The sequence below is a fragment of the Stegostoma tigrinum genome, chromosome 26 (genome assembly GCF_030684315.1).
Source record: "Stegostoma tigrinum isolate sSteTig4 chromosome 26, sSteTig4.hap1, whole genome shotgun sequence".
Classification (NCBI taxonomy): Eukaryota; Metazoa; Chordata; class Chondrichthyes; order Orectolobiformes; family Stegostomatidae; genus Stegostoma; species Stegostoma tigrinum.
This window is the reverse complement of record NC_081379.1, coordinates 38,713,355-38,724,822: the sequence shown is the minus strand read 5'-3', so window position 1 is coordinate 38,724,822 and position 11,468 is coordinate 38,713,355. Positions and strand designations below refer to the sequence as shown.

The 11,468-nt window shown below is 41.4% G+C and overlaps 1 protein-coding gene across 1 annotated transcript in view; it reads left to right on the top strand.

Annotated features, from left to right (window-relative positions):
- Positions 1 to 505: 505 nt before the first annotated feature.
- Positions 506 to 11,468, top strand: part of unc119.1 (unc-119 homolog 1) — a 61,340-nt gene continuing 50,377 nt past the window's right edge. The window contains exon 1 of the mRNA XM_048556164.2: positions 506 to 898. Within this exon, the coding sequence (XP_048412121.2) occupies positions 712 to 898 (187 nt within the window). The 5' untranslated portion in view covers positions 506 to 711. The remainder of the gene's footprint in view (positions 899 to 11,468) is intronic.

Genomic DNA, 11,468 nt, shown 5'->3' with positions numbered 1-11,468 from the left:
TAAGTGCTTTATGCATGTAGAAGGCTCTAATTACAGACAAACAAGCAAAAAAAAACTGCAGATGCTGGGGTGGGGGCAGGAATCAGAAGCACAAACAGAATTTGCTGGGGAAACTCGACATCGCTGGACAGAGGTACAGAGTTAACGTTTCGTTTTTCAAAACTGATGACAGACCATTGGGAGCAAACCAAATTATTGAAATTCGTGGAAGGACTCACTGTTTAAAGACGGCCGGAGTGGATTACACAAGGTCAGCAAGAGTCGTGTCCATTCCTGCAGGCAGGGTTTATAAAATCACTCGGAGACAGTAAGAACTGCAGGTGCTGGAGTCAGAGGAACACGGCAGGCCAGGGAAGCAGGAAAGTTGACATTACGGGCTGGGGGGATCCTTCTTCAGAAAGTTGTCTTTGTGCTACCTGCAGAGAGATCCTGGAGCCGACCCTCGGGGCGGCTCTTGATTGGCTGACGTTGACCCCGTGCTGACCCATGCACCTCCTCTCCATAGATACCGAGTCCTACCGACCGGCCGCCATTTTGAAGCCAGCGGCGGTGACCGGATCCTCGCGGCTGGAGGCGGCGGCGGCGGCGGCTGCTGCTGGGCAGTGGGAGGAGAAGCCGGCAGACGGAGCCCCAAGTGTTGGGCTTGCTCGAACGCCTTAAAACTTTCTTCGCGCTCCGTCTGTCCGGCCCGTCTGAACCCACTTCGCCGGGATGAGTAACTCGGAGAACAGGACCGACGGCATCGAGCCCAAGAAGGAGGGCGGCAGCGTGCTCAACAGGATGAAGAGCAGGAAAAACCCGGAGCCCGAGGGCCTGACCCCCATCACCGAGGCCGAGCTGCTGCAGCAGGACTCCATCAACCCTCTCGATGTGCTGTGTCTGCAGAGCGCCACCGAGAGTAAGCGGCTGCGTCTCCCTCACGGATACCGGGGTTGGGTGGCTGCCTGGGGTGGTATATCGGTATTCGGTCCACCGACCTGACCCATTAGGCCTTAAACTTGATGTTCCCTTCAGAATCTGCAAGGAAAGGGAAGTAGGTTACTATAGTTGTAGACACCCTTGCCGTGTACTTGATTACTCGCTCTAATTAGCTTGCTCCTATCCATTAGTATACTATTTAATCTATTCAGCTCTTGATTCCTTGGCGCAGCGAGATACTTGTGATGGGGGAAAATTCCTCGGGAGCTATCCCACCTTGGTGCCTACGCCAGTTTTTTTTGGTTGAACCTTGAAATCGGACAACTTGTTTAACTGCAAACCCCAGTCATGGATGCATGCAAGATTTGGTGAATGCTTGGTTTGGTGTGGAAGACAGGTGCAATTTTTAAAAGTTCAATAATTGGTTTAAGATCATTGCAGATTTGTTCTGAATTTGAGAGTATGGATATTAATATTTACACAGGAAATTGCTATTAATCCATGCCAATTCTTCAGAGTAACTTCAGAGTATTGTTTTGACCCAATTTTCTAGTTTGCAATACAGCACTGATAATTAACTTGCCAAATTAGTGAAATTTGTGTTTAGTGCAGTGAATGAAAGAGGAATGTTGATAAGATTGAAGTTTTGTGGTTTCCCTTGCTGTCACATCCCTATGAGGCAGAACATTTTTTTTGGTTAATTTGTGGGAGATGAATGTTGTTTCTGCGCCAGCATTTATTGCCTATCCCTTGTTACTCTTGCGAAGGTGATGGTGAGTTGCTGCCTTGAACTGCTGTCCATTTGTTTTAGGTAGGCCCATAATGCTGTTAGGGAGGGATCTATCAGCACTGATGAAATGGTCATGTCTTTGCAAGGCAGGATGGTGAGTGACTCGGAGGGGAACTTGCAGCTGGTGGTGTTCCCAGGTATTTGTTAACCATGTCAGTCTAAATGGCAGTAGTCTATGGTTTGCAAGATGCTCATTGAGGAGACTTTGTGAATTCCTGCAGTGCATCTTGTAGATCGTCCATCAAGCTATTAAGCCTCGGTGGTGGAGGGAGTGAATATTTGCAGATGTGCCAATCAAGTGGGCCCCTTTGCCTTGAATGATGTCAAGCTTCTTGAGCATTGTTGGAGCTGCACTCATCCAGGCAATTGAAAGCATTCCATCACACTCTTGCCTTGTGCCTTGTAAATGGTGTACAGGCTTTGAGGAGCCAGTAGATCAGTTACCAGCTCCATGATTCCCAGCTTCTGACTTGTTCTTACAACTACAGTATTTGTATGCAACAAAATCAGAAATTGCTGGAAAACTCAGCAGATCTGATAACATCTGTGGAGAGAAAGCAAAGTTAACATTTTGGGTCCATGACCTTTCTTCAGAATTGATTTATAGCTAGGAAGAGGCTGATATATTTGCTGGAGAAGGAATTGAGTGTGGGTGAAGGAGAAAGACAATGCAGTGAAACTTCTCTCATGACCTTACCCCAATCCCCACGCACCAGGCCTGCCATCACGTGGGCTGCTACCAAAAACAAGTGTCAACCAATAACGTGCTATTCATTCTCCCAGGCTGACGTTTACCTCAGACCTTTGTCTACTCAACTGTTTTCCTCTCTGTCTGGACTCCATATGCACTTAATGTTTACTCCGTTCCCCTCTTGCACCCCTTCTCAATCACGTGTATCAACCTTTTCCTTAAATGTTAACTCTGCTTTCTCTTTACAGATCCTGCCAGACCTGTTGAGATTTTCCAGTATCCACTATTTGTCGTGTTACTGTGTTTATTATGTTATTCCAGTTCAGTTTCTAGTCAATGATCACCTGTAGGCTGTTTGGATTGGGGCATTCAATGATGATCAGACCATTAAATTTTAATGTGTAATGGTTAGATTCTCTGTTTCTGGAGTTCGTCACTGCCTGAAGCTTGCCTGGTGCAAATGTTACTTTCAAGCTCAAGCCCCGGATGTTGGACGTAGACTGCTTCATTATCTGAGGAGTTGTGAATGGTATAAACATTGTGTTACCATCAGCAAATATCCCAATTTCTGACCATATGGCCTTCCCTACATCACTAATGAAGCAGCTGGAGATAAGGCACTACATTGAAGCCATGAAGGCTCTTGCGCAGTGATAATATCTCCTGCCTCTGAGCCAGTAGGCCCAGGTTCAAATCCTATCTGCTCCAGAGGTGAGTCATAACATATCTGAACAGGTGATGAAAAAACATACCCAGAAGAATTTCTGCGGAAATGTTTTGGACCTAACCTGACTGACCTTAGCAGCTATAATCGTCCTTCTTTGTGCCAGGTATTTCTCCAACAAGTGGAGAGTTTTTGCCCTTATTCACATAGATTCTAGTTTTAGTAGAACTTCTTGATCTCATACTGTATGAGATGTGGCCTTGATGTCAAGGGCAATTACTGTCTCTTTCACAGGTGTTAATCGAATCATGGTTTGGTTACAGCTTTGGAGATGGCTACTCTCCCTGTTGTGCCTATGCTAACCCTTCTCAAGGGTAATGTAGCTAGTCTCATTACTGTTTTTTTTTCTCTGTATGCTTGCAGTTTCTTTTTTAAGGTATTTAATCATTTTACTTCCGGAATTCAAGATTCACTTTGCACTGCTTGACATTTGGAGGCAATCCAGATCCTAATATTCTCATGCTACTGTTGGCTGTTTTGTTTTTCACTGCAATCTGATTCTAGATTTTTCATCCCAATTGTTGCAGTTTCACTCTATTATTTGTGTCTAGGCACTCATTAATTTGAACACCTCTAATAATTCTTCTCTCAACTTCTCTACTCTAAGGACAGCAGCCCCACGTTTCTCCAATCTATCCACATAATGGAAATCCCTTGTCCCTGGAGCCATTCTCATAAGTCTTGTAGGGTAATGTATCATTGTCCATGGAGGATCATCGGTATCTTTCTTTGGAGATTCAAATAGTCGTATAAATTGAGACACAATACTTGACATCCAGCAAGGGGCGTGACAAAGAGGCAAGTCTCTGAAGACTGCCATTGAACCTGTGCCAAGCTCTAGCCAACTAACCCCTCTCAAACTTTCTAAAGCCTTCACATGCTTCCTGGTGTGTGGTACTCAGAATTGAACACAGTACTCCAATTGGCAGAATCAGCATTTGTAAACTTCCTTTTATTCCAGCCAACTATTTATAACATCAATTTATAAAGGATCCTGTATGCCTTTTTAACCCACTTTCTTATCCGCCTGTGCTACTTTCCACAATTTGTGTGCATTTACTCCCAGGATGCGCTGTTTTTGTATGACCTACAATTGTAACTTTTATTGCCATCTCTTGTTCTTCCTGCTAAAATGCATCCATTTTCTGTATAAAATTCAATTTATGGGCCAGCCTATTCATCTAGCCTATCAGGGCCCTCGAAATCTTGTCATATCTGACAGAATCTTTCATGGTTCATGGTAATCATGTTCTGTGACATCTGTAAATTTTGAAATTGTGCTCCACCCACCCAAGTTGATGTTATTAATTTGCATCAAGGAAAGTTGTCCCAGAGTCAATCCCTGGGAAACCTCAAATTATGCTTTCCTCGAGTCTAATTTCCTATTTCCTATCATTGCTGTTGGTAGCATCACAGCCACCACAGAAGCAACCATTCCAACAATTTTGAGCAATGTACAGTTTGATAAAAATACAGCCCCCTATCTTCTATCTTACCAGCTCCCTCTAAACAGGATAACATCACCAATGATGACATTCTGTTGAATATGTTTACTGATCATTCTGTTTCCTGTCATGTTAAACAGCAGTGTAACATTTTCAATTCTGCAGTCCTCTGACATCACTCTCGTATCGTTACTGTAGATTAATGTGGCAGATATGGCAAAAGAAAGCCCCCTTTTTTATATGTAATGCTGATGTCAGCAATGAATATTTGTGCAAAAGCAAAGCTGACACAGCATATGCAAAAAGACGATGGATCGTCACGTTGCATGAACGGCTGTGTTTAGTGCTATTTCCTTTGGTTCATGCATCTTGGAAGAGGCAGTGAAGTTCTTTATGATTTAACTATTGCAAGTTTTCTTACCCTTCTATGAAATCTGCATACCCTTATCATTAATTTGCTCAATGGTTTGATGTCAGAAGTTGGATTCAGAGCAAACAAATGGGCATTGCTGTCGAAATCAGTTAACTAAACACAAGCCAGCATTGAACCATGGGACCTCCCCAATCCAAGTGCCATTCTGTATCACACCAGGAAGTATATTTGACCACTGATTCAGTATATAAGAAAGCTACAGTATGTGTTAAAAAAACTCAGAGCTGACTCATTGGTTAAACAGTGGCAGTAGAATAGGAATCTACTTGCAGGTAAGGTTTATAGAGAAAATGTTCCATTTGTGTGCTCAAATATGTTTTTTAAAAGAAGTCAAAAAATTACTGCTCATCTTAGACTGCCATTGTCAGTTCATTTCAAAAGTAAGTCGAAAGAGCAAAATGATCATTGGTTCTTTCCAAATATGAAAAATCAAAGAAATTAAAGCCAGAGATTAACCTTTTAAAAATTGATTTCTGTATCCGTCATTGTGAATGCTGCCTATTGTAAAAATGCAGTCAATGAGTACAGAGCTTGGCAATTTTTAAGGTTGTGCTTATCTGTTGTAGTGCTATTTATATTTGCATGTTTGAATGGAACCAATGATCCTTTTGTTATTTGTTATTTTTGAGACAAGCACAGACAAAAGAGGTGGAAAATATTTGGAATTACTGGCACAAAAACAAATTGCTGGAGAAACTCAGCAGGTCTGACAGAAGAAAACAGAATTAACGTTTTGATCTCAATGACTTCATCCAAATGGAATTACTGTGTGACCTTAGGATAGAGTGGGCATGTTGGGCTTGCTTCCAAAAGAATTTACAGGAACAGTGGTGAATTGATTGAGTTGTATAAGAACCTTATTTACCTTGACAAGGCGAACTTGGAGAGGCTGTTTCCTCCTGAGGCTGAGTCCAGAAATAGGTGACACTTTTAAAATTTGGGTTGCCTTTTTAGGGCAGAGATGAGGTGAAGTTTTTTTCTGAAGGTTGTGCAACTTTGGAACAAACTACCTCAAAAGATGTTGGAAGTGGAACACTTTTTAAGGCGCAAGTACATAGATTCCTTTTAGGTAAGAGAATCAAATATTATCAGAGGTAGATGTGAATGTGGAATCTAAAACAGAAACAGATCAACCAAGATCTTATTGGCTGGTGGGACAGGCTAGAGGACTGAGGGTCTAGGCCCGAAACGTCAGCTTTTGTGCTCCTGAGATGCTGCTTGGCCTGCTGTGTTCATCCAGCCTCACATTTTGTTATCTTGGAGTCTCCAGCATCTGCAGTTCCCATTATCTCTAGAGGACTGAATGGCCTGCTTTTCCAATATTGTACGTTCACAAGATGATTAGCTTTGCCTTTCTAAGTATATTTGAGCACACAAATGCAATATCTTCTCAACAAACTTTAAGATTGAGAGTGAAAGTTATCAAATGGTGTTCTCTGCTCAAACCACTGTCTAGCCATTGAGTCAGCACTGTTGAAATCATTTGCAATCAGTTAACTAAACACGAATCATTCCAACCGGAACTCCATCAACAAACACATTGATTTGGAGCCAATCTACCATCCCCTGAGAAAAAGAACAGGAAATGACATCACCAACACAGGAAATGACATCACAACCCAAGGAAACCTAACCAGATAAATAGAAAGCGGGACATAACACCAGTGCTTCGTTGGAGGCTCACTGATGATGTTACCTAGAATGGTGACGAAACGTCTGAAAACTAACCTTCCAGCTCAGCGAGCAAACTCACATCCAGAACCTCAACCTGAGCTACAAATCTTCTCAAAACTCGCTAACGAATCACTAACTCAAGTGGTTAGATGCTCTTCCTGGTGTGATAGAGTGACATTTAAGTTAGGAAAGCTCCTTGCTTCAATGCCTGGTCTACATTCAGTTCATTGATTGTAGCTGGAATAGTAGTCTTCCCCAGGGTGGGGAGGAAAGAAAAAAAAACTGTTGCTACTGGCAGTTCTTCATGCCAGAAAGTGCATACTTGCATTTGAATCAAGTTAAAGCAATCATAGCCATGTTTCCATCTATGAGGCAGTAAATTGCTGTCAGTGACTTTCTTGATAATGTGAAGGTCGTCTCAGATGATGGAATAACTTTCAGAAGGGTCACTGGATTCAAAATGTTAACTCTGTTTTCTCTCTGCAGATATTGCCAGAGTTGCTGAGTTTCTCGGCACTTTGCTTTTTTGTTTCACATCTCCAGTTTATGCACTTCTTTCATTTTACTTTGTGAAAATGCTGAGAGTCAGAGATGTGGAAATATTTTCCTCATTTAATCACCACATGAGACATGAATGTGGTTAGCTTTGCAAATCTGTTTTATGGAGAGTTTCACATTTAATATATTTAAATAAAACTTTTCAGTCATATGTATCCATTACAGGAAAAAAGACATTTTGTGGGTACTTGAAGTATCTGATGGATTCTTTATTATTTCAAACTTCTTTTAAAACTTATTCATGACCTTACCTGATTTCTTTTGACAGTTCCCAGCAAATGTAACTTGACATTTGATGGCTAATTGAAGTAGCATCTACCATGATTCATTGCAAATTTATGGATTGTAATTCACAATCCAGTGTGAATAGTGTATTTGTATTAATTTAGTAACATTTATTAAATGTCACAGGGAATTGAAATTCCACATAAAGCAGAATCTATTAAATGTTCTACAGCGTGCGTAAGTTACATTTACAGATCATATAATCAGGCTGAATTCACCATGGTAATAAAATGTTAGGCTGGATGAACACAGCAGGCCCAGCAGCATCTCAGGAGCACAAAAGCTGACGTTTTGGGCCTAGACCCTTCTTCAGAGAGGGGGATGGGGTGAGGGTTCTGGAATAAATAGGGAGAGAGGGGGAGGCAGACCGAAGATGGAGAGAAAAGAAGATAGTTGGAGAGGAGAGTATAGGTGGGGAGGTAGGGAGGGGATAGGTCAGTCCAGGGAAGACGGACAGGTCAAGGAGGTGGGATGAGGTTAGTAGGTAGGAGGTGGAGATGCGGCTTGGGGTGGGAGGAAGGGATGGGTGAGAGGAAGAACAGGTTAGGGAGGCAGAGACAGTTTGGACTGGTTTTGGGATGCAGTGGATGTCCGTCATGGACCCCCTGCAGTGCCACAATGATGCCACCTGAAGGTTGCAGGAACTGCAACTCATATTCCGCTTGGGAACCCTGCAGCCCAATGGTATCAATGTGGACTTCACCAGCTTCAAAATCTCCCCTTCCCCCACCGCATCCCAAAACCAGCCCAGTTCGTCCCCTCCCCCCACTGCACCACACAACCAGCCCAGCTCTTTCCCTCCATCCACTGCATCCCAAAACCAGTCCAACCTGTCTCTGCCTCCCTAACCTGTTCTTCCTCTCACCCATCCCTTCTTCCCACCCCAAGCCGCACCTCCATCTCCTACCTACTAACCTCATCCCACTTCCTTGACCTGTCCGTCTTCCCTGGACTGACCTATCCCCTCCCTACCTATACTCTCCTCTCCACCTATCTTCTTTTCTCTCCATCTTCGGTCCGCCTCCCCCTCTCTCCCTATTTATTCCAGAACCCTCACCCCATCCCCGTCTCTGATGAAGGTTCCAGGCCTGAAACGTTAGCTTTTGTGCTCCTGAGATGCTGCTGGGCCTGCTGTGTTCATCCAGCCTCACATTTTATTATCTTGGATTCTCCAGCATCTGCAGTTCCCATTATCACTGAATTCACCATGGGCCTGCTGGCTTAGGACCAGTAAATTTAGCAATATGTGAGAATGTGATTGGTTTCAGGATTAGCAAATTAATTTTTCTGCAGATTGGAATCATTTGCAGGGTTATTAGAAATAATTTTTACATAACTTACAACTACAAAAAAAATTGAGAAATGATGGAACGTTGTTCTCCCCATATCTACATTTACCATGTTAAAATTAAACCAAATACTGAATGTTAGGCTTGAACAAAGCATCTAGAAAAGACATGTGACATCTTCTGATCAACATTGGCAGATAAAATTTGTTCTTTTACTCAATTGATTGACTTTGACACAATATCCATTTAGGGCATGATATAGTATAAAACCTCAATGCAATGAAACATTCAATGGGTGAGGATTAAAAGTAGGCTATTAAGACAAGCTAGAGAGAGAAGTTGATGTATTTCTGTAAATCCGTGATTGTTAATGTGTTGAAAGAGAATTTCCTCACAAGGAGAAACTTTTATATGCTTAACGAATAGAGATTATAGATTGGCATGATTGTCTGTCTCTTATCTCACATGCTATTGGAACATGACATTGAAATTGGTTGTTCAACTTTAAAAATTCTGTTTGTAGTTAGCAAGAATAGCCTTTGAATTGTATCATGGATATTTCTTCTCTTGTTTGGTACTTATATCTTTGAAATGGAGAATTTCCAATGTCAAAGCAAATTTCTAAGATATCGTTCCAAGTCGACGTTTGGAATTAACAAGATAGTAATTCATGTGTGAGAGATAATGGGAACTGCAGATGCTGGAGAATTCCAAGATAATAAAATGAGAGGCTGGATGAACACAGCAGGCCAAGCAGCATCTCAGGAGCACAAAAGCTGACGTTTCGGGCCTAGACCTTTCATCAGAGAGCTCTCTCTGATGAAGGGTCTAGGCCCGAAACGTCAGCTTTTGTGCTCCTGAGATGCTGCTTGGCCTGCTGTGTTCATCCAGCCTCTCATTTTATTATCTAGTAATTCATGTGTGGCTTGCTTATGATTCAGCTCACAACATGAAAAACAGTTCTTCAGCCGATTTAAATTCATGATTAGATGCTTGTAATTTCTTCTTTCCTAATCTGTTAACCACCAAGATTATATTTGAGAGTTTTATGTTCCAGGTGCAGTTTATTTGTTTGCTTTTGGTTAATGTCACAAAGAGCCATTTAAGATTACAAATGATTCTGGGAACCTGTAACGAATGGCCACGTTGGTTTTAAACAATGACATCAGAAAAAGCACAATAACTGAACCTCCAGATATCTCTAATAAGGCCTGAAGCAATGCCTAAGACCTATTAGAGTAGGGGAACTGATAATAGATATGTTAGTTATGGATTAATTGGGTGAGAATCAATTCTCTTAATGTGAAGAGCTAGCAATTAGTGGGATATGAGCTTTGTAGACTGTGGTTAACTGAAATAAAGCCCTCACTGAAAAGTATAGATTTGGACTGTTCGAACGCATTTGTCATTTAGGATACAACACTAGGTAGCTCTGAGTATTATTTCCTTTGATTGAGGAATTCATTAGATTGGCCTGGTTTCTGATTAATTATGTAATGACGCACTCTGATTTTGTAAGTTAGGTTCCATTAAACTTCCAATCTTCTCCTTTCTGCCATCTCGTCTCATCTGCTTACTCCTTGACAGCTTACTCATAGGAAGCTGACCATGAGCCAAGCTGCACTCCATTCTGCCATTACAGCAGAATGCCATTTTAGTTAAAATCTGACCTGTATGTTTAATTGGCTGTAAAGTTTTTTGTGTGTAACGAAGAATTTATAGAACGCTTGTCTCTTCACAGATTTCTAGAAAAATATTAATTGCTTCACATAATTGTCAATAGTGTTATACTTCATTTCCAACAGGCCAGTTATTAAATATAACAAACTAAAAGATCTGCGGTGCTGTAAATCAGGAACAAAAAAAAGTCACTGGAAAGACTTTTTTATTCCTTCACAGATCCTGCCAGACCTGCTAAGCTTTTCCAGCAACTTTGTTTTTGTTCTAGTATCTAAAAATTGTTCACTTTGCCTGCTGTTTTTAATAACTTAGTACAAGATATGTATCGTAATATACAATCATGCACTCTACAAAATGCATCTTTGTAGGCGATGTGCCAGTCTTATTGAGTTTACATTGTCACAAACTAATGGTGAAAATTGTAATGGAGTTTATTGATGACCTTTTTGTTTGAAGTAGCTTGTATTTTTAAGCTTTTTATTCCTCCATTGTGAAAGATGCAAGATAAGAATGCAAAGCTTTTACACTTTCAGTGCTCAATGACAGCGTGAAGTAGTGTTGAATTGAATTTAGTGTCTTTTGATACAGTGTTTAACACCAGTCGTATTCTGCTTCAACGGCATACCCATTTGCTCCAGTGAATTAGCATAAATATTTTTATTTTCTCATATGGAAGATAATGGAATAGTGTAAGTTAGATGCACTTCAGATTGGTTTCACAGGTTGGCACAACATGGAGGGCTGAAGGGCCTGTACTGCGTTGTAATGTTCTATGTTCTGTGTTCTATTTGTTATTCTTAGACACCTCTGAATAAAAGTGATTGTCAATTAGTGTCAGATTGATAAAAAAAATTGTGTTGTGGTCTGTGACTTTCTTGAACCTGTTTCACTGTACTGTCTAACCTTCCAGTTAGATTGTGGCAAGCAATTTGTTAATTTGGGTTGGGTTTGAACCTAAATCTTGGAAGAAATTGTTTTTAG